The sequence below is a fragment of the Sciurus carolinensis genome, chromosome X (assembly GCF_902686445.1).
Source record: "Sciurus carolinensis chromosome X, mSciCar1.2, whole genome shotgun sequence".
Classification (NCBI taxonomy): Eukaryota; Metazoa; Chordata; class Mammalia; order Rodentia; family Sciuridae; genus Sciurus; species Sciurus carolinensis.
This window is the reverse complement of record NC_062232.1, coordinates 53,294,677-53,319,513: the sequence shown is the minus strand read 5'-3', so window position 1 is coordinate 53,319,513 and position 24,837 is coordinate 53,294,677. Positions and strand designations below refer to the sequence as shown.

General features: G+C 36.4%; 1 protein-coding gene across 1 annotated transcript in view; it reads right to left on the bottom strand.

Moving 5' to 3' along the window:
• The window catches only part of Eda (ectodysplasin A), a 370,621-nt gene that overhangs the window by 75,993 nt on the left and 269,791 nt on the right, over positions 1–24,837 (bottom strand). The window contains 1 exon segment of the mRNA XM_053743337.1: positions 12–121. Coding sequence (XP_053599312.1) covers positions 12–121 — 110 coding nt within the window.

The following is a 24,837-nucleotide window of genomic DNA, read 5'->3' as shown; positions in this document are numbered from 1 at the left end:
TCTGAGTAGACTTACCATCTGCTCCTTCACTGCTTTTGCTTCTTTTATTGCGGCGAACACGCCTACTTTCCTCATCAGAGTATGACTTTTCATCAGGGAAGAAGAAATTCAGCAGGGCCATCTGTGCAAATAACAAGTAAATGAGTGAAAGGTTGACCCTAGTCAGCCATAGCCAACATTAAAAGAAAAAAACAAACAAACCAACAAAAACACAAAAAGCAACTGCTTTTCAATAGAATGTCTGCCTTTACTTTAAAGTCAACATGTTTAAAGCCAGAGTTCACCTTGTCCTCCATTGTACAAATGCTTTTAATTTTGATACCAATATTGTTTGAACCACATAGTCATGAAATTTCAGTTAATCTCTGAATCTTCTTTCTTCTGCCCTGAATATCTAATGAGTAATACATCAGGTCACATATGTCCATGGTTTCAGAGGGCTTGGCCCCAAATTTCTAACTCTCCTCACATATTAATGATGCTTGCCCAGAACTAGACTCGAGTTTGCTACTCCTCTTTGTACCTCATTATTTTATACCAGTGATTTTGTCACATTCCTATTTATGCTGTACTTTTGATGGGCCCCCCAAGTGTCAGCCATCCAAAACTGAGGCATCCTCTCTGTCAACACTCTTGGGGGAGTTAGATATGATAAAGTGAAAAATTATTTTCTCCTTTTCCAAGACTCCTACAATACTTGTGGTCTAGAAAAATCATTTTGAGCATGTAAATAAGTAGATTACTTATCCTATTTTGTTCAATAACTTTTAAGGAAAAGTTAACTTTGCCATCCTCAACTACTAAGTTGTCATACAAAAATGTATCCTAATAAAATATAAGGGTTTTTTGTTAAAAAAAGGAAAGACTCATTTTGGTACTTGGTCCTCTCTGTCTTATAATCATCTCTCATAATAAAATAATGTTTCATATGTGAATGATATGAACCTTCTCAACCACTTACTAGCTGTGTAATCTTAGACAAATCATATAAGCTTTAATTTCTTTATCTGAAAATTGGAATAATAATAGTTCTTTGCTCATAAAGCAGTTGTAGGATTAGCACAGCACCTACCAGCACATAATATGTACTCACTAAATGTTTGCTATTACTATTTAAAAAATTAATCATCAAAATAGGGTAGTTTGGAACTAAAAAAAGAACAAATGAATCTGCATTTTATTCTAGTGTCAGTTCAAAAAAGAACAATTCCAGAGTCTTCATTCTGTTGCATCTCTTATTAGTTGGAAGAAATAAGTTGAACCCAAGAAAGCTTTAATTTTCCATACAAACTTTGTTGAAAGCTCTGTGATTTACTATTTATATGGAACAATTATATCCAGTAGCCTTAAGGTGCAAGGTTAGCATTTTTTAGGGTCAGAATCTTGGAGGGTACATTAATCAATTAAATATTAAATTAATAGGTGACTATACAGGTAATATTTAATTTATCCATAGGATTGCATTTCAAAATGTATTTATATTGAAGCATATGAAATTGCCACTTTTGTATGTCAAAAATTGTTGTAGGGGCTGGGGAGATAGCTCAGTTGGTAGAGTGCTTGACTTGTAAGCACAAGGCCCTGGGTTCAATCCCCAGCACTCCCCCACAAAAAAAAAATCCTGCCTATGGGCTGGGGAGATAGCTCAGTTGGTAGGGTGCTTGCCTTGCAAGCCCAAAGCCCTGGGTTTGATCCCAAGCACCGCAAAATGAAAAAAAAAATGGTTGTAGGGAGTGGGCAAATAGCTCAGCTTGCAGAGCGCACGGGCCCGGCACCTCAGAAAACAACCTGGTGGCTTCAAAAAAAGTCTTCGGACTATGCCAACCCTCCCTCATCTCAAAAATGGTTGTATATCAGCAATTTCACATGGTTCAACTGAGAAGGATTTCTGAGTCACTTGTTTGAAATGTAAAATGTATTTTCTCACAGAATCAACATAATGATGTCTAGCTAGATCCACAGAAAGTTACTTAGTACACAATATAAATAAGTTCATGTACTAATAATAGCTTAAAATCAGACTGTTATTTTACAATAAAATCTCAATCATTTGCAACTCTATAAGTCATTCTGGATAGAAGAGTTTTCTTGAAAATTTTTGAGTGCTGAAACTTACTTCAACTACATTGAATAGAAATTAGTCTTAATTTAGGACTTACTGAATATGTGCAGGACTACTTGCCCATACCATAAATGGCCCTAGTCACTATAATTTTGGGGGGTTCATTATTATTACAATTACACGATTACAATTATAGTAATACACAATTTGCTAGAGAGGAGATTAAAGTTATCTGGGACAAGAAGGGAAGCACCTAATACAGAGCAGAAGTAGAAGAGGTTTCTTGGCAGAGGTGCTACCTATTTGATCCTGAAAAATATCAAGGATATAGTGATAAATGAGAAATTGAAAATGTATTTCAGGCAACGGGAGAATTGTGTTTAAAGACCCAGAGGAAAAAGAATAGCAGTTTTTGCATCTATGAATAGTTTAGAATAAGTGGTAGGAGGTGGGGAGGAATTGTGAGAAATGAACCAAGGGATATTCAATATGTTATGGAAGTAGATCATGTTAAGAAATTTAGACTTGATCTGATGGCAGTAATCATCTGAAGGATTTGTTCCTTTTCTAAATTTTTGTACCTTATGAAAATTTGAGGCATAATTTACATATAACAAAATGCATCAATTTTAAGCATACAGTTTAAAAATTTGACGAATGTATATATCTTTGTAACCATCACCCAAATCAAGATACCTAACACTTTTATCACACCAGAATTTTTCTTTGTGCACCTTCTAGTCATTCCCTAGTACCCTGTCCCAAGCAATCACAGTTTTGATTTCTATTACCATATCTTAGTTTTTTCCATTCTATACTAGCATCTCACAAATAATTTTTATACATATGAATGAATATATCTGCAAGTCTTTCACATTGTTGCATATATCAGTAGTTCATTCTTTTTAGTGGTCAACAATATTTTATTATATGCCTCTATCACTTTTTAAAAATGCATTCACCCACTGATGGGCATTTGGGTTATTTCCAGTTTAGATTAGGATGAATAAAGCTGATATGAACATCTGTGTATAAGTATTTGTGTGGATATGTTTTAATTTTTCTTGTTTAAACACCTGGAATGTAACCTCTGGGTTATATGGTATGTGTCTATTATAAGAAAGTACTGAAAAAAAAAAGAAAGTACTGAAATATTTTTACAGAGTAACTATACCAATTTATATACCCACCAGCAACATACAAGAGTCCTAGGGCTTTGCATCTTTACCAACACTTGATATTGTCAGCAATTTTTATTTTAGCTACTCTGGTGGATGTAAAGTAGTATTTCATTGTGGTTGGGTTTTGAGTTCTTAAACTTTATTTTGGTAGCAGGGATTGAACTCAGGGGCAATCCATCACTGACCCACATCCCCAGCCCTAGTTTGTATTTTATTTACAGACAGGGTTTCACTGAGTTGCTTAGCACCTCACTTTGGCTGAGGCTGGCTTGGAACTTGCAATCCTCCTGCCTCAGCCTCCGGAGCTGCTGCAATTACAGGTGTGCACCACCACGCCCGGCTCTTAAGCTTCTTTTTAATGTTACCTTGCTGTCAACTATGAGGTTTCACTTCTTTTACTTGTAAAATTTGCTGCTTATAATTTGCTATAGGCTTGATATCTAGTTAAAACGCATCAGATTCATATATAAATAGAATAAAAAGGCAGTGAGTGTAAATTTGAATGGTTTTTGCAATAAGTAAGATGGGTGTTTTCTTGTGGCTTAGAGGCTATTCATTTACTACTTGATTCCTGGGTGCAGTGTGGATATGTGAATTTGTTATATAACCAAGTTCTATATGGGTACAAGATAATGCTATTCCTAGGGAAATGGGATTTAAATTTTAAAATTTGTTCTAATTAGTTACATATGACAGTGAATGCATTTATGCATTTTGATATGTCATACATAAATGAGGTAAAATTTACATTGGTCATGTAGTCCTATATGTACATAAGGTAATGATGTCTGTTTCATTCTATCTTTCCTATCCCCATCTCCCCTCCCCTCCCCTCCCATTACTCCCTCTGCCTAATCAAAAGTAACTCTATTGGAAAAAGGTATTTTGAAATGCAAATGGAGAACATCCATGCTAACACCAACTACAACTTCAGAGGTTCCTTCATGGTCTTTGGTCTCCCTCATGAGTGCAACTCCTATAGGAGGTCTGACAGGGGCTCACATACTTTATGTTCTGGTGGTGATAGTGGGACAAAATGCTCATGTAGTTACTGTTCCAAAGTGTCTGACAACAGCTTGTGAGAACTCAAGCTCCCAGAACAAGATGGATGAGGGAAAAACAAACTTCTGCAGACAGCAGAAACAACTTCAGTTTCCTTGTGTAGTAGGGATATCTCAAAGTCCCACAAGAGACGCTGTTGATGGATACAGGATATTCATAAGTTGAGTGTTCATTACAAGGGAAAATGCTTTGAATGGTTTCTATTTTCTCAGTAAAAAAACAGAGAAAAACAATACAATATGCTGCTTCAAAGGAAAGAGATTCCCCATTCACAGTGCTTTGATTTGAGTCTCAGAGGTAGAAGGATAAACTATCCTCTATATAGTATAATGGTAAAGACAATAATCAGTCCCTGTTTATGCAACAAGTCCAGGATTTTAGCTTTAGTTTTGCATTCATTAGTATGGCCTCCAGAGGCAAGTTGCAGAATATGAACAAAACAGCCTTCTCTTTTAGAATATTGCTTTCCTATTGCACAAGGGAGGAGGCATCAGGAATGTTGGCCACAGCCAGGAATTTTGCTCAAGGGGAAAAAAATCTAATTCTTTACACTTTATTAAATGATTACACCCTTGTTTCTTATGGTAAAATTACATGGTAAACAGCACCTGCAGATTACAGGGATCTCAGTTGGAAACAATTCATTAGCAGTGGAGACATGAGGGATACATCCATTATTGCTAGTTGACTCTCCAGATATTACTACAAACATATTTTTTCCTAATATTTAAACCCACAAAATTATTGGGTACTTTTTTATATGACATAGAATGAATTTAATTCATTTTCTATTTCATGGTTAATATGCTTGATTGTACTAGATGATTCATAGGACATGACTCACAAGCCTCTTGAGGGAAGGGGCCACACCTCATTCATATTTTCATACCTGGTGCCAAGCCCTGGGCCTGGCACACAGTAGGCCCCTAATTTATATATATAAATAAATATATAAAAGAATAGTTCATCTGTGCTTTTAAAACAAAATACCTGAGACTGGGTAACTTGTAAAGCACAGAAATTCATTTTCTCACAGTTCTGGAGGGTGGGAAGTCCCCCCAAGGATCTGGGAGATTTGGTTGTCTGGTGAGGGCTGTTTTCTGCTTCGAAGAAGGTGTCTTGTTGCTGTGCCCTCTAGAGGAAGGAATGCTGAGTCCTCACATGGTGGAAGGTGGAAGGGCAAGAGAGCTGAATGCCTCAGGAAGTCTCTTTTATGGGGAACTTAATCCTATTCATGAGGGAGGAGTCCTCATGGCCTATCTACCTCTTAAAGGCCCTACCTTTTAATACCTACCTTTTAATATTAGCAACATCTGAATTTGAAGGGGACACATTCAAACAACAGTATATACTATCACCAATCTATTCCTTAAAGCCAGAATTTTATCTGACCCTAACTGGACCTATTTTCTGAAGACCAAACATGTACAGGTAGGCTAAGGATTCAATATGCCACAGGCAGGAAACCAATCAATGGAATCCAAAGAGTGAGAGATCATATAAGTCAGTGTTCAAACTTTGGTGTGCTCAGAATCGCTAAACCTGCGTAAGAAAATGTAGAATCCCAGGCTTTCCCCTCCCACAAATTAGATTGTTTAGGCTTGAGGTTTGGACACTAGAATCTGACTTTTCAATTTGTCTACTAAGGGCACCACAGGCACTCCTTGAACCACACTTTAAGAAACTGCTCTATTGTTAGTTTTTCAACCAGTTCATTATTTATAGATCAAGAAGGCTAAGACCTCTTTTTTCTTTCCTGGTAAAATAGGTCCCCTGCATAGTGTGTTTTCACCTTTTCTTCTGTCATTCTTGGAGTTAATCTGTTTATAGAAATTGGTACTTCATCTCTCTCAATAGGAGGCAAGTACATACCAGGACTTGTAAAATCAGCAAATTGCCTCTCTAAAAAAGTTTCTCTTTTAATATTCATGAATAACTAATCTATTTTTCTTATTGAAACCACTGCTATCACCACCATCTATCAACAATCAGCTTGGATCTTCAAATAAAATAACAGCATTTATGCCCTGAAATAGTCAAAAAAATCTCCAAGTGATCCCAATATAGCAAGATATGAGCATCCCAGTATCAGTGAGTGAAGTAGTGTTGCCCAAATTAGCTTTATTAACATGTCACGGATATAAAATTAATACAAAAGGTGGCACTGAACACACTTCTAATCTTATTAAGAACCTTAATTCAACATGCTCTGATTATCAACAAAAGGTCTGGAGAGAGGGTCATCCAGAGTATTATCATCTAAACAAACACTGAGTGCTTACCTTATGGAGAGTGTTGAACTAGACACCATCTTTCACACACATAGATGAATATGCAAATAATACAGTGTTTCCTTGTAGTGCAAAGATAGCACTACATAATAGCAGATAGTAAGGCTTCAAACACAGGAATAAGAGAAGCACAGTATGTGTTGGTTGCTGAACAGAGTGTGCCAGTTGCTGGGAGTGAGCAAAGAAGAACATTCAACATTGATCACAGCATCCCATGGGAGCTGCTACTGGCAGTATTGGGGCAGAAGTAGCAACAATCAGCAAAAAAATACCAAATGAACTTGGCACCTTGGATATCTCTGATGTGTCAGAACTTTCCATCCCCCATTGTAGATATGTTGAGAGATTTCTAAAGTTATGCATAATGCTCAACATGAAAACTAAACACAACCACCATTTTCTATCACATTCAGAGCTAAAAGCAATCACTGAATCCTGCTTCCTAGGCAGTTTGACTTAAAAATCATTGTATAACAATGCAAGTAACTGCAAAGCAGAAAACAAAATAAGAAAATAAAAATAAAAAAGGAAAGGATTTTGCTTAGGGAGTTTGTAATTACATTAGTGTGAAATTGTACTACAGACCAGCCCAATTTTTGACTTTTCTTAATATGAATTTTTGGGCTGGACAAATCATGTAACATTTACCAAATATTACCTCCTATAACTTAATGCTAATTTTTCTTCCCTTTATAGGTAAGCTCCTCCAAGGGAGGTATGTTTTTGGGTTCAGAGTTGGTATGGACTTGTCCTCTGGATGAGGGTGAAATCTGTTTAAGATACTTATCAAAGGGCAAGGTAAGTCATCATAAATACATAACTACTAATGTAAAGAGGTGAAATGGACCTCTCTTCCAACTTTCTGTTTCCTGAACATATAGAATATGGCTAGAAAAATAAAAGCCTCTTGAATTCTTCTTGAATTCTCATCAATGAATAATATAAGTTGTGTTCAGCTTTTGCATAAATTTTGAAAATTCACAACCACCACAGATGTCACATTTACCTCATTGATCTGTTTTATTGTTGGAGCCAGAGTCATGTTTAATGTGAAATGGCAAGAGAGGACCACCACTACTGAGATTCTTGAAGTCAGATGGTCTATCACCATTAAAGCAATGTTCATTGCTGACATGTGAAGAGATGCAATGACAGAAGAATACCCAACCATCCTTGGTATGATGAGTTTTATGGCATAACCACAAGCAGGGGTGGCATAAGAAATACTCTAAAAGATGCAGTAAAGCATAGCTTCAAATAACATGACATAGCTGTGGGCTGCTGGGTAAAACAGCAGCAGAGACCAGCTTGGAATGCAGCAATATGGAATTTGGAAACTCTTTGAGCAAAGGCTTTCAGCTGACCACAAGTTGAACATAGAAATACAGACAGTGACAGGTTATACAAATAGCAGCTGAAGCCACAAACCAAAAAGCAGTTGGTATATTTGTCAGACAGAAAGAACTCTTGGTTGAAGATTTAGAATTTGCTCCCCTTGAGTGTGGGCGAAATCTGTGTGATATCTGAATAAGAGGAAGGGTAGAAATATATATGTCACTGCTTTGCCTTGGGAAGTGTCTTCTTAGTTTGCAACCTTCATACTTTTAAAGTGAAAGGTGTTTTGGCACATATGGAGAAGAACATACTTCTACTGGTAATATCTGCAAATCACTAAATTCTACCTTTGTGAATAGAATCAACTTAAAAATTAGTTCAATTTTGGATTTTCAAAACATTAGTACAGATAAAACCTATAAGTTGTCAATTCTTTACAAAGCTAAACCAATGTCAGCTGGAATAGATTGTATAATCCATTTAGTTTAAATAGGATACCCCCTCAGCATTCCACAAAATCCATTCCATTTTCAATGGAGACCTAAACAGCAATATTCATGATCCAATATGGAGGAAGGATAAAATTGAGGTAGTAGTGAGGAGAGAGTAGCAATAGTCAAGATTTGTTGGAGAGGACTAAAATATAAAGAAGAAAGAAATTAAGAAACAAATGACTATTCTGAGAGGGAAAAAATATTCCAAACATTGTAGAAAATTAAGCAGTGGGGGGATTTTAGGGAAAGATGAATCATATTCAGTTCGAGTAGATACTGAAATAAATTGTAGACAAGAGTCCAATGATTATTATTAAGGCTCAGATGATAAAAAGGGCTAGAAACAGTGGTCAGAAAAGACTCATTGGAAGGTAGATGGCAAGGAAATGATCACAGACAGGTAGCCAGTGGATTGCTAATCTGAAGACTGGCTCACAGGAATATCAATATAGAAAATGAATCACAGAAACCAGTACATAAGTTCAAAGGTAAAGGTTAGGCAGGATAGGATGTAAGATACAAGTATATTAAGGGCAGGCAGATTAATCAGAGGTGATATAATCAGCAGACATTCAGCCTATAATAAATGAACTAAATGTGAGTATTGGGAAAAACAGTAAGTGGCCTGGGACATAAGTGCAGAATTTTAAAAACTGCAAAACTAGAATCACCAAGGGTATAAAAAGACTAGCAAGAAAACTGTGAGGGAGGGAAGACCATTTCACTGTGAGATTAGATAAATCCTAAATTGCAATGCTGTCCTCAGTTAACTTGGCATTTTAGTGCCTCTTGTGCCCAAGTGTGGTCAGGGCCTCTCTTGAGATAAACACCAAATAACTGTTTCTATGATATAATGGCAGACCAGTCCTGTTTCAATAGCTGTAAAACTGAGAGAAAAAAATTTCAACATAGCTCTTGATTAGAATTCAGTACTAGAATGTTTCTATGGAAATGTTATTTTCTCAGAGGAAAATTCCTAACTCTTGCTTATGACCATGACAGTGAGTAAAGAAAGCCTCATGCTGATTATTGTCTCATCAATCTTTTCCATAGTATCTCAGTAGTTACCCACTCAAAAATAAATTAGGATAAAATATAAACAAATAAAATGAAGTATGGCAAATAACCTATTCATTTTAGTCAATTTTATGCATATCCATTGTTTGATTGTTAGAGCTAGGACTAAAGCCATCTTTCCACAGAGCAATGGAGAATTAGATTTCATCACTATCTACCAATCTCTTTCACTAAGTTTTAACACTAATGAATCCTCTAATATCTACTAATGGGTAAACAATGTAGATTTGTCCAGTTCATAGCTAATTGTTCCTAATTACAAGTATTTTCCAAAAAATTCACAGAAAGCTTTAAAATTTAAACAAGTATATAGACATCTGGATCAAGGTAGTTGACTAACCAAACAATTTTAGTTCCTCTTGCCCAAGATATTAAAATGACAAACAAACAGAAAAAGATATAATAAAGAGAATAATAGAGGGAATTAGTAGAAAGGAGATTTCAATATATTTCTGACAGGCAGAAAGTAGATAGGATACTGCCTGATAAAGATGGGCAGAGAACGTGACAGAGGGGGCCTTATAGCTTGGGAGGATGCTTCTCTGTCCTGGAGGATCACAGAGAATTTTGAAAATTGGAAATGCCAAGTAAGGAAGAGGGTGAGATGGAAATGTTAGACATTCATTGAAAATCTGTATATTGAAAATTCATCTTCCTTCCCTGTGAATAGAACCCTTAGTATATAGACATTTATTCTGGGAAAAAATCAGAAGTTTTTTGTTATAGTTTGAATCTGGAACCTGGAACATCTCCCATAGGCTTATGTGTTGAAGGCTTGGTCCCCAGCTGGTGTTTCTATTGGGAGGTGATGGAAACTTTTGGAGGTGGGGCCTAGTTGGAAGAGTGCCTCATGTGGGACCTGCCTTTGAGAGTACATTTTGTTCCTGGACCCCTCCTCTGTTCTCTGCTTCCCACTTCCTGGCTGCTATAAGGCAAACAGCTTTGCTCCACCACTTCCTACTGCCATGATGTTCTTTCTCACCTGTGGTACAAACAATGGAGCCAGTTGACTATGGACTAAAATCTCTGAAAGCAGGAGCTAAAATAAATTTTTCCTCCTCTTAGTTGATTTTCTTGAGTATTTTTTCTTGGTGATAAAAAGCTAACATGGTCTTTCTCTAAAGAGATTGATTAAATTGCACAAGAAGAATTGAGATAGAAAATATGGGCAATAATGAGCTATAGCAAAGGCCTTTACATTTTGGAATTTAGATGACCCCGCCCGGCATAATGAATCTATGTACCTGTGTAGGGTTTTTTAATTTACGGGTCTTATATTTGGGGTAGCTAATAATTTTGTTCAACTCCTTAGACAGATTATGAAATTTCAGAAAAATCAAAGATAAATAAGATCCTAACAGGTTCCAGAGAAAAGAAACATCAAGTTAAAGGAATAATAGTTGGAATGGGCCAGGTGCAGTGGTGCACACCTGTAATCCTATCAACTCAGAAGGCTGAGGCAGGAGGGCAGGAGGATCACACATTTGAGACCAGTCTTGGTAATTTAGTGAGATTCTGTCTCAAAATAAAACGTAAACAATGGCTGGGATGTGGCACAGTGTTTAAACACCCCTAGGTTCAAGCCCAGATACCAAAAAAGTAAAAAAGAGTTGGAATGGATTGGCCATATTATTGGCAACACTGGTTGTAATAAAAATGGAGGAATGTCTTCAAAGTTCTGAGTGAAAATTATTTTGAACCTAAAATTTGGTTTCTAACTAAATATCAATCCAATCTGAAAACAAAAGAAAGACTTTTTTTAGATGGCAAAAATTCACACTTTACCTCTTACACCTTTTCCCTACCAAGTTACTTAAGGAGATATGCCAGCAAAATGAGGGAGTAAACAAAGATAGACATATGTACTGTATTACTCACTATTATTTTGGAAATAGCAGACTTAAAAGCAGAGACTAAAAAAGTAAATCCAAGGATAACAGTTGCACAGCAGGCCTGAGGAACAGTAAGTTCAAATGCAAGCAAAGAAGGTTCCAAAAGGAAGGCATCCAAGAAAAGACAGGGAGAGGGTCTCGTGATTTTGTCCATCTTGAAGAAATCAGAGAGAATGATTAATGTCATAGATAAAGCAAGAAAAATAAAGTATTATAAAATTCAGAAAATACAAGTTATATAAATCAAGAATGTAATACTCTCATAACACTTGATGAAGAGAGAAAATATTTAAATGGTTACCAATAGTATAAACACTGCATACTGATTTTCAACTTTTAGAATTAACCAATATATAAAAGTGTAGGATACTTAATTATGAAGACAGCTGTAGATAAAGAACAAAACATAAATATCATCCTTCTTGGCAGTGTAAAAAGTAAAAGGGTAAATGACCAGGGTTGGTAGATTGAAGGAGTAAGAGAAAAAGGGAAAGAGTAGGGAACTAATAAACTCTTCTTACAGAGTGAAGAAGCCTTCTATATTTTATGGAACAAGAAATAAAGGTCTAAGTATATTCCTCAAACAGAGGACCTAAAAAGCACAATAACTACAATGGGAGAAGAGGGAGGATAAGTGAGATAAAGCCTCATTTATCACATCAAAAAGTTAATGAAGCCTAAATATATAAATCAAAAATAGGAGAATTACCAGCAGCAATTACCAGAAGAACTAAACAGAAACAATTAATAGAGTTAAAGGTAATTTCAGAGGATTAGGAGAGGGAGGGTTGGAACAGCGAAGCACTGCTTATATTATAAGCTTTTATGTACTTAGTTCATATTTTAAAAACCACATGCATGTATTACTTCATAAGATATAAAAATAAAAATAATATGCCTAATTCAAAATGAACCAGGAACCTTGAAACAGAAATCATCTAAACTCAAACTAGCATCTGAGAACCTGTATCTGAAAAAGAGGGCTGGCAAGAAGCCACCTAAGCATAGCTCCTGCTTCTATTATCTAACCTGCTTCTTGCCCTGAAAGCTTATGCCCTTTCTCTTATACCCACTGAAACAACACAAATGCTGGATTAAGGTATGACAGACTTCATTTTCAGTCATAGAGATTATTTGTATGGCCTTGTACAATAATCTCCACATACTTGAGTGCATAACTTGTTTCGACATATGTATGTATACTTGTAAAATCATCATTACAATCAAAGAAACGATTCCCGTTACTTCCCCCAAGTTTCCTCATGTTCCTTTGTAATGCCTTCTCACTCAGCCAGGTCCCTAATGTCATCTTCATTCCTAGGCAATCGATGATCTGCTTTCTCTCACTATAGGCTAGTTTTCATTTTCTAGAATTTCATATAAATAGATTACAAAGTATGTTCTATTTGTCTGGCTTCTTTTATTCAGCATAATTATTTTGAGATTCGTCCATGTTATAACATGTATCAGCAGTTCATTCCTTTTTATTGGTAAGTTGTATCCTGGTGTATGGATATAGCCATTTGTATATCCATTCACCTATTAATGGACATAATAGTTGTTTCCAGGTTTTACTTACTAAAAATAAAAATGTTATGGACATTGGTGTACAAGTCTTTGTGTGGACACATGATTTCCTTTCTCAGAAAATAACTAGGAGTGAAGTTGTGGGTTTCATATACCATATAATGTGTATATTATAAGAAACTGACCAACTGTTTTCTAAAGTGGTTGTAACATTTTACATTCTCAACAGCAGTTTATGAGAGTTTCAGTTTCTCACATACTCATTACAACTTGGTATTGTCAGTCTTTTTAACTTTAGCCTTTCTAATAGGTATGTAGTTGTCTCTTATTGAGATTTTAATTTGCATTTCCCTAATGACTAATGAATACCTATTCATATACTGTCTGTTGAAATATGTTCAAATCTTTCACCCAATTTTTAAACATTGGGTCTTTTATTTTTTATTATTGATGTTTTTAAAGTTCATTATATAGTCTTGATATAAGTCCTGTATAAGATATGTGATTTGACCATATTTTCTTCTAATATATATCATGTCTTTTAATTTTCTTAATCTTATGAAGAATAGAGGTCTTAGTTTTGAAGTCCAACTTATTATTTATTTTATGGATCATGCTTTCTCATTGGTGTCATATCTACAGCAAATTTACTTGATTCAGTTTATAGTTAGGTGAGGATCCATTTTGGGTAAAATTTTATATAGAATGTGAGGTATTAATCAGGACTTATAAAAATATTCTCAAATGTTCCAACACATTTTTTTATTAAAAGAACTATACTTTATCCAATGTACTGCTTATACTTTTTTGAAAATCAATTGATCAGATATGTTTTGGTTTATTTCTTGGGTCACTATTCTTCTTGATCTATTTATTGTTTTTCTCCTTGTAACTAGGTGTTGAACCCAGGGGCATTCTACCATTGAACTATATCCCAAGCCTTTTAATCTGTTAAATTTTATTTGCTAGCTTCAAAATTGGGGTCCTTCTGTCTCAGTTCCTGGAGTCAGAGTTGGTGGGATTACAGGCATGTGCCAACATGCCCTGCTAACTGATGATTTTTATATTAAAAACATTGTGTCTTGATTTATGTAACTTTCTAATAAGCCTTGAAATCAGGTAGTATAAGTCTTCCAACTCTGTTCTTTTTTGTTTTTCCAACTTGTTTTGATAGTTTAGATAATTTGTCCTTCTACACAAATTTTAGAATTAGCACATCAATTTATAGAAAAAAATTAGGATTATATCAAACCTATAGATGAAGTCTGGGAAAATGTAAACAAATGGGATACATGTTGTTTCTCTGTACATGGAGTAAAGGCATAACATTTGTATAATCATAAATTTACACAGGGTAATGTTGTTTGATTCATTCTATTATTTTTTCCCTTTCCCCCCAACCCTCCCACCCCTCTTTTCCCTCTATACAGTCCTTCCTTCCTCCATTCTTGCCCCCCTCCCTAACCCTAACCCTAACACTAATCTCTCCCACCCTGCATTATGTGTCATCATCCGCTTATCAGCGAGATCATTTGTCCTTTGGTTTTCTGAGATTGGCTTGTCTCACTTAGCATGATATTCTCCAACTTTATCCATTTGCCTGCAAATGTCATAATTTTATCATTCTTTATGGCAGAGTAATATTCCATTGTATATATATATATACCACATTTTCTTTATCCATTCATCAACTGAAGGACATCTAGGTTGGTTCCACAATCTGGCTATTGTGAATTGAGCAGCTATGAACATTGATGTGGCTGTATCTCTGTAGTATGCTGATTTTAAGTCCTTTGGGTATAGGCCAAGGATTGGGATAGCTGGGTCAAATGGTGGTTCCATTCCAAGCTTTCTGAGGAATCTCCATACTGCTTTCCAGAGTGGCTGCACTAATTTGCAACCCCACCAGCAATGTATGAGTGTACCTTTTCCCCCACATCCTCACCAACACCTATTGTTGCTTGTGTTCTTGATAATCGCCATTCTACTTGGGATGAGATGGAATCTTAGGGTAGTTTTGATTTGCATTTCTCTTATTACTAGAGATGTTGAACATTTTTTCATATATCTGTTGATTGCTTGTAGATCTTCTTCTATGAAGTGTCTGTTCATTTCCTTAACCCATTTGTTTATTGGATTATTTGTATTCCTGGTGTAGAGTTTTTTGAGTTCTTTATATATTCTGGAAATTAGTGCTCTATCTGAAGTATGAGTAGCAGAGATTTTCTCCCACTCTGTAGGCTCTCTCTTCGCATTGCTGATAGTTTCCTTTGCTGAGAGAAAGCCATTTAGTTTGAATCTATCCCAGTTGTTGATTCTTGCTTTTATTTCTTGTGCTATGGGAGTCCTGTTAAGGAAGTCTGATCCTAAGCCGACTATGTTGAATATTTGGACCTACTTTTTTTTCTATAAGATGAAGGGTCTCTGGTCTGATTCCGAGGTCCTTGATCCATTTTGAGTTGAGTTTTGTGCAGGGTGAGAGATAGGAGTTTAATTTCATTCTGTTGTATATGGATTTCCAGTTTTCCCAGCACCATTTGTTGAAGAGGCTATCTTTTCTCCATTGCATATTTTGGCACCTTTGACTAGTATGAGAAAATTGTATTTATTTGGGTTTGTGTCCATGTCCTCTATTCTGTACCATTGATCTACCTATTCTGGTACCAATACCATGCCGTTTTTGTTACTAATGCTTTGTAGTAGAGTTGAAGATCTGGTATTGCAATACCCCCTGCTTCGCTCTTTCTGCTAAGGATTGCTTTAGCTATTCTGGGTTTCTTATTCTTCCAGATGAATTTCATAATTGCTTGCTCTATTTCTGTAAGGTAAGTCACTGGGATTTTAATTGGAATTGCATTGAATCTGTATAGGATTTTTGATAGTATGGCCATTTTGACAATATTAATTCTTCCTATCCAAGAACATGGGAGATCTTTCTATCTTCTAAGGTTTTCTTTAATTTCTTTCTTTAGTGTTCTGTAGTTCTCATTGTAGAGGTCTTTCACCTCTTTTATTAGATTGATTCCCAAGTATTTTATTTTTTTTGAGGCTATTGTGAATGGGGTAGTTTTCCTAACTTCTCTTTCTGAAGATTCATCACTTATGTATAAAAATGCTTTGGATTTATGAGCATAGATCTTGTAACCTGCTACTGTACTGAATTCACTTATGAGTTCTAAAAGTTTTCTGGTGGAATTTCCAGGTTCCTCTAAATATATAATCATGTCATCAGTGAACAGGGATAGTTTGAGTTCTTCTTTTCCTATTCGTATCCCTTTAATTTCTTTGGTTTGTCTAATTGCTCTGGCTAGAGTTTCAAGGACGATGTTGAATAGAAGTGGTGAAAGAGGGCATCCCTGCCTTCTTCCAGTTTTTAGAGGGAATGCTTTCAGTTTTTCACCATTTAGAATGATATTAGCCATGGGCTTAGCGTAGATTGCCTTTACAATGTTAAGGAATGTTCCCACTATCCCTATTTTTTCTAGTGTTTTGAGCATGAAGGGATGGTGTATTTTATGGAATGCTTTTCCTGCATCTATCAAAATAATCATGAGATTCTTAACGTTAAGTTTGTTGATATGGTGAATGACATTTATTGATTTCCGGATATTGAACCAACCTTGCATCCCTGGGATAAAACCCACTTGATCGTGGTGTACTATCTTTTAAATATATTTTTGTATGCGATTTGCTAAAATTTTGTTGAGAATTTTTGCATTGATGTTCATTAAGGATATTGGTCTGAAATTTTCTTTCTTCAATGTATCTCTGTCTGGTTTAGTTATCAGGGTGATATTGGCTTCATAGAATGAGTTTGGGTGGGTTCCCTCCTCTTCTATTTCATGGAATACTTTGAGGAGTATTGGAATGAGCTCTTGTTTAAAGGTTTTGTAGAACTCAGCTGAGAACCCATCTGGTCCTGGACTTTTCTTTGTTGGTAGGTTTTTTGATGACCTCTTCTATTTCATTGCTTGAAATTGATTTATTTAAGTTGTGTATGTCCTCCTGGTTCAGTTTAGGTAATTCATATGTCTCTAGAAACTTGATGTCTTCGACATTTTCTGTTTTGTTGGAATATAGATTTTCAAAATAGTTTCTAATTATGTTGTGTTTTTCACTCTTGACTGTAGTGATATTTCCTTGTTCTTTCCGAATTTTAGTAATTTGAGTTTTCTCTCTCTTTCTCTTTGTCAGTGTGGCTAAGGGTTTATCAATTTTGTTTATTTTTTCAAAGAACCAACTCTTTATTTTGTTAATTTTTTCGATTGTTTCTTTTGTTTCAATTTCGTTGATTTCGGTTCTGATTTTAACTATTTCATGTCTTCTACTACTTTTGGTGTTGGTCTGCTCTTCTTTTTCTAGGGCTTTGAGCTGTAGTGTTAAGTCACTTATTTGTTGATTTTTTTCTTCTTTTGTTGACTGCGCTCCATGAAATAAATCTTCCTCTCAGTACTGCTTTCATAGTGTCCCAGAGATTTTGATGTGATGTATCTTTGTTCTCATTTACTTCTAAGAATTTTTTTATTTCCCTCCTGATGTGTTCTGTTATCCATTCGTCATATAAATAGCATATGATTTAATCTGCAGGTATTGGAGAAGTTTCTGTTTTTTATTCTGCCATTTATTTCTAATTTCAATCCATTTTGATCTGATAGAATACAAGGTAGTATCTCTATCTTGTATTTGCTAACAGTAGCTTTGTGGCATAAATTATGGTCTATTTTAGAGAAGGATTCATGTGCTGCTGAGAAGAAAGTGTATTCATTCTTTGTTGGATGGTATATTCTATATATGTCTGTTAAGTCTAAATTGTTGATTGTGTTATTGAGATCTATGGTTTCTTTATTCAATTTTTGTTTGGAAGATCTATCCAGTGGTGAGAGAGGTGTGTTAAAATCGCCTACTAGTATTGTGTTGTGGTCTATTTGATTTCTGGAATTGAGAAGGATTTGTTTGACATACATGGATGAGCCAATGTTCGGGGCATAGATATTTATGATTGTTATGTCTTGCTGATTTATGCTTCCCTTAAGCAGTATGTAATGTCCGTCTTTATCTCTTCTGACTAGTTTTGGCTTGAAGTCCACATTATCTGAAATGAGGATGGATACTCCAGCTTTTTTGCTGTGTCTGTGTACATGGTATGTTTTTTCCCATCCTTTCACCTTTAGTCTGTGGGTATCTCTTTCTATGAGATGAGTCTCTTGCAGGCAGCATATTGTTGGATTTTTCTTTTTAATCCAATCTGCCATTCTATGTCTTTTTATTGATGAGTCCAGGTCATTAACATTCAGGGTTATTATTGTGATATGATTTTTATTCCCAGTCATTTGACTCATTTTTTTTTGTTTGTTTGTTTTTTGGCGGTGCTGGGGATTGAACCCAGGGCCTTGTGCTTGTGAGGCAAGCACTTTACCAACTGAGCTATATCCCCAGCCCTCATTTTTGTTTTTCGACATGATTTGGTTTCTCCTTTATTTGGCTATTCCTTTAGGTTAGTTCCTCCCATTGCTGATTTGCATGGTTGTTTTTCATCTCTTCCTCATGGAACATTTTGCTGAGAATGTTCTGTAATGCCGACTTTCTTTTTGTAAATTCTTTTAGCTTTTGTTTATCATGGAAGGATTTTATTTCATCGTCAAATCTGAAAGTAAGTTTTGCTGGGTATAAGATTCTTGGTTAGCATCCATTTTCTTTCAGGGCTTGGTAAATGTTGTTCCAGGCCCTTCAAGCTTTTAGGGTCTGGTTTGAAAAATCTGCTGATATTCTTATTGGTTTCCCCCTGAATGTATTTTGATTCTTTTCTCTCACAGCCTTTAAAATTCTGTCTTTATTTTGTATGTTAGGTATTTTCATAATAATGTGCCTTGGTGTGGGTCTGTTGTAGTTTTGTATATTTGGAGTCCTATAAGCCTCTTGTACCTGGTTTCCCATTTCATTCTTCAGATTTGGGAAATTTTCTGATATTATTTCATTGAATAGATTGTTCATTCCTTTGGTTTGTTTCTCTAAGCCTTCCTCAATCCCAATAATTCTTAAATTTGGCCTTTTCATGATATCCCATAATTCTTGTAGATTCTGTTCATGATTTCTTACCATCTTCTTTGTTTGGTCAATTTTGTTTTCAAGATTAAATATTTTTCTTCAATGTCTGAGGTTCTGTCTTCCAGGTGTTCTATCCTATTGGTTATGCTTTCTATGGAGATTTTTTTTTGATAGTTGTATCCCTTTAATATCTTCTTTTTTTTTATTATAAAATTGTAAACAAATGGGATACATGTTGTTTCTCTGTCTGTACATGGCGTAAAGGCATACCATTTGTGTAATCATAAATCTACATAGGGTAATGTTGTTTGATTCATTCTGCCATTTTTTCCCCTTCCCCCCCTCCCCTCCCACCCTTCCCCTCCATCTATACAGTCCTTCCTTCCTCCATTCCTGCCCCCCTCCCTAAACCCAACTCCAACCCCAACACTAACCCTTCCCACCCCCCATTATGTGTCATCATCCACTTATTAGCGATATCATTCTTCCTTTGGTTTTTGAGATTGGCTTATCTCACTTAGCATGATATTCTCCAGTTTCATCCATTTGCCTGCAAATGCCATAATTTTATCGTTCTTTATGGCTGAGTAATATTCCATTGTATATATATACCACATTTTCTTTATCCATTCATCAATTGAAGGACATCTAGGTTGGTTCCACAATCTGGCTATTGTGAACTGAGCAGCTATGATCTATGGAGATTTTAACTTGGTTTATTGTTTCCTTCATTTCAATGATTTCTGTTTGTTTTTTTCAGTATCTCTCTTTATTGAAATGATCTTTTGCTTCCCGTATTTGCTCTTTTAACTGTTGATTGGTGCGATCACTTAATGCCTGCATTTGCTCTTTCATCTCCTCCTTCAATGCCTGCATTTGCTCTTTCATCTCCTCCTTCAATGCCTGCATTTGCTCTTTCATCTCCTCGTTTGCTTCTCTGATTGTTTTAATTATGTACATTCTGAACTCCCTTTTTGACATTTCTTCTGCTGTGCTGTCATTGGGTTTTATTGATATAGTATCTAGTTTGTTTGGGACATTTTCTTCCCTTGTTTTCTCATATTGGTCAGATATCAGTGGGACCCTGAGATATTGCAGATTTCCTCTATTGGCTTATAGTGTCCCTGTAGATTTCCAGTATATCACCTCCCAGCCTTCAGTAGCCTGAAGTCTTGGAGGAACTTGATAATGCAGTGCTTCCAAAGAAAGCTGCCCCTAGCCTACTACTGGGTCCAGGGCTGGGGGCTGGTTCTGCGTGGAAATCCTCTCACTGAGTGGTCCTGCTCCTAGAAGCTGGCTATAGACAGGGCCTGCCCCCACCTGAGGGAGCTGGGCTGCTCGGGGAAAGCCTCTCCCTGTCCTGCCTTGGTCCCAGAAGCCGCCTGCGGGCCGGGGCCCGCCACTGGGTCCATGGCTTGGGGTTGGCTCTGTGTGGAAAAGCTCTCACTGGGCGGGCCTGCTCCAGGAAGCTGGCTGTGGATTGCGCCTGCGGCCAGAGGGAGCCAGGCTGCTTGGGGAAGTCTCTAGCTGCCCTGCCCTGGTCTGAGAAGCCGCCTGCAGGCCGGAGTCCGCAGCTGGGTTCAGGGCTTGGGGTTGGCTCTGTGTGGGAAAAGCTCTCACTGGGCGTGCCTGCTTCTAGAAGCTGGCTGTGGACCGTGCCTGCCGCTGGAGAGAGCAGGGCTGCTTGGGGAAGGCTCTTTCTGCCCTGCCCTGCCCTGCCCCGAGAAGCTGCCCACTGTCCGGGCATGCCGCCCGGGCCAAGCTTCACCCGGTGGGAGAGACTCACCCCGTGGTTCTATGTTGGTCCAAGTCTCTCAATTCCTCCCCTTCTTGAATCCTGAGTTCTGGAGCTATGGGAGATGCAATCACCCTCTAGTCCACCATCTTGGATCTCTCCGAAAAATGGCATTTTAACATATAGTAATTTTTGATGCCATTAATAATGGTATTAGCTGGGTGTGGTGGTCCATGCCTGTAATCCCAGTGATTCAGGAAACTGAGGCAGGAGGATTGCAAGTTCAAAGCCAGCCTCAGCAACTTAGCGAGGCCCTGAGCAACTTAGTGAGACTCTGTCTCAAAATTTGAAAAAAATAAAATAAAATATAAATAGGGCTGGGGATGTGGCTCAGTGGTAAAGCACCCCTGGATTCAATCCCTGTACTAATAAATAAATAAATAAATGTTCAGAAATGACATGGTATTGGCATCGAAATAGACATGAAGACAAATGGAATAGAAGACAGACAAATCCACAAACCTATAGCTATCTAATATTTGACAAGGTTGCTAAAAATGTATCTTAAAGAAAAGATAGCCTTTTTAACAAATGATGCTGGGAAAACTGGAGAGCTATATGGAGAAAATAAAATTAGACTCCTATCTGCACAAAACCCAAAGTGGAATAGATCAAAGACTTAGAAATAGACCAAAAACTTTAAAACTGCTAGAAGAAAATATAGGGGAAAAAAGGAAAGTATGGGGTCAACACTCCATCATATAGGTGCTGGCACTGACTTCCTTAACAAGACTCCCACAGTACAAGAAAGAAAAGCAAGAATCAATAAGTGAGATGCCATCAAACTAAATAGCTTTTGTACAGCTAAGGAAATGATTAAGTGCATGAAGAGAGCTAGGCATGGTGGCTCACATCTGTAATCCCTGTGATTCGGGAAGCTGAGATAGGAGGATCGCAAGTTCAAAGCCCGTTTCAGCAACATAGTGAGACCTCTCTCTAAATAAAAAAAAAAAAAATGTTGGGGATGTGGCTCAGTGGTTAAGTTCCCCTGGGTTCAATCTCTAGTACGAAAAAAAAAAGAGTGTGAAGAGAGAGCCTACAAAATGGGAGGAATCTTGCCCAGTTACTCCTGCAATAGGGGATTAATATCTGGAACATAAAAAGAACTAAAAAAACCTAACATCAAAAAACAAAGAATCCAATCAGTCAATCAATAAATGGGCAAAAGAAGGAAATAGAATTTTCTCAAAAGAAGAAACACAAAAGGCCAATAAATATATGAAACAATATTCAACATCTCTAGCAATCAGGGAAATGCAAGTCACAACTACACTAAGATTTCATCTTACTCTAGACAGAATGGCCATGATCAAGAGTACAAGTACCAAGAAATATTGCCAATATATTGGCAAATATTGTGAGGGAAAATGTATACTCATACATTGTTGGTGGGACTGTAGTGTAGTACAACCACTCTGGAAAGCTGAATGGAAGTTCCTCAAAAAACTAGGGATGGAACCATCTCACTCCTTGGTATTTTCCCCCCAAATCTGAAACTGGCATACTATAGTGACATCACTCTTTATAGCAGCACAATTCACAATAGTTAAATTATGGAATGAACCCAGATGCCTGTCAATAGATGAACGATTAAGAAATTGTGGTATATAACAAGGGGGGAAGGGGAAGAAAAGAAGCTCAGTGGATTAGACAAAGGGGAATGAAGGGAAGGGAGGGAGGATGGGACTAGGAAAGACAGCAGAATGAATCTAAAATAATTTCCTATGTTCATATATGAATACACCACAAGCAAAACCACATCATGTAAAACCACAAGAATGGGATCCTAGTTAGAAAAAGTTATACTCCATTTATGTATAACATGTCAAAATACACTCTACTATCATGTATATCTAAAAAGAACAAATAAAAAGAAATTATGGTATATACACACACACAATGGCGTCTTAGTCATAAAAAAGTAATGAAATTATGGCATTTACTGGTAAATGGATGGAAATGGAGAATATCATGCTAAGTGAAATTAGCCAAACTCAGAAAATCAAAAGTCGAATGTTTTCTCTCACATGCAGAAGCTAGTGTAAAATTAAGGAAAGAAGGAGAGAGGGACATGATAGGACATGATATCATAAAGAACCAGTCAAATACAAATTAGTAGACAAATGAAAGGAAGTCTAGTATAAAGTAGAAGAAGGAGAATGGGAGAAGGGAGGGAGGACTAGAAGGAAAATGGGGGAATCACGAACTGAAAATGAATGTATGAATTTGTTGGAATGAACCCAACTACTATGTGTAACTATAAATCCCTAATAATAATAATAAAATAGAATAAAAAAGAATGGAATTGTTGGAAAATTTTAATTTATTACTGTTTATTGCTAGTATATAGAAACAACTGATTTTTAAATAGTGATCTTATGTGCTGCGAACTACTTAATTCACTTACCAGTTCTTTTAGTTACTTTGTAAATTTGCAAGGCATTTACAAAGATGATCATGTTGTCTGCATATAAGGATGTTTTTGTTTCTTTTCAAAACTGACTGCTGCTTGTTAATTTTCCTTTCCTTATTGTATTGCTAGAAGTTCCAGAACAATGTTGACTAGAAGCAATGAGAGTAGATATCCTTGCCTTATTACTTGATTTTAGAAAAGTACTTAATCTTTCATCATAAAGTATGAGGTTAGCTATAGGACCTTTGTAGATGTCCTTTATCAGAATGAGGAAACTCTCACATACTAATAAATGAGAGTTGTTATCATGAATTCGTATTGGATTCTGTTATACATTTTGTATCAGTTGATATAATTCCATGGTTTTTCTTTCTGAACCTTTTAGCAAAGTAAATTACATTATTCTCCCAATTAAAATAAATTAGGTCATAACTGATATATAAGTTGAAAACAACCTTGTGAGCACCTACCCAGTTCTATATTCCAATGCCTCAACTAGAACACTAAGATAGGAGATCAGAATCTTGTTTAGGTGAACGGACAATGATCAATGGATATTTTCATGTTTGTCCACCTTTCCATCCATTCATCCATCCATTTATCCACTGTTTTCTAGATACTTGCCTTTAAAATATTGTGCAAGGTCATGGATTTCTAAAGAACTTTCTAGATGTTCTTCTGAGGCTTGCAATCTCTAGTAAGGAGATAAACAGGTAATCACATTTGTGGGATTAATCCCACAGTAAGATCACAGAGGAGTTTTTCTTTAGGGTAGAGAAGTTGGGGAGGATGACAATTGATATGCTTTTTGAAAAGTAAGCAAGAGACTTCTGGGTAGAAGTGATAGAGAAGGGCAATCCAGAAAAATAGTCATGACTTACGGCACTGTTTTTATTCTCTCTACTTCTCAATGCCCCAGCCCCACCAACCACAGCATGATGGTTGAGGATAGTCTTTTCTTGGATTTTTTTTTAAGTCTACAAGGAATATGTGTATGTTTATATATATATTCTATAATAATTTATATATATAAATTATAAATAGATGTATTATAAATACATATTTTATACACACACACACACACACACACACACACACACATATATATAAGTTATACGTAAATTTTTTCCTTTAACCTTGAGTTGAATCTACAATCCAGGAGGATGCATATCCTCAACCCTGACAGACCAAGGACAGTTGTGTGAAGTAGAGCTCTGTGTGAAGGAATGGATGGTCACTGGCAAACAATCAGCAAATAGGAGTAATTTCTTGGGGTATCTGGCAAACAATCAGCAACTAGGAGTAGCTTCTTGGGGTAGCTGTCTAACCGCAGAATCGTGTCAATCGGGCATTAGGAATGCAATTAGAAATACTCTGGCTTCAAAGCCTGTATGTTTGCCTAAGGACCTAAATTATCATTTGCTCACTCTCTGATTACCCCAGCTCCATGATGAGCCAAGTTCTACCTAGCACTGCCAAAAAACAGCAAGAAAGCTTTTAATAGCTTTAAACAAGTTTTCAAATTTATTTGGCAAATCGAGTCAGATGTACAGTATCTTGCTGGGGTCTTTAATTGACATTGAACAGGGACCATGCAGAGCCAAGTTCTAAACAATAAATAATTACGTTAGTACTGAACTCTTTGGGTACTTGCCAGTCACAA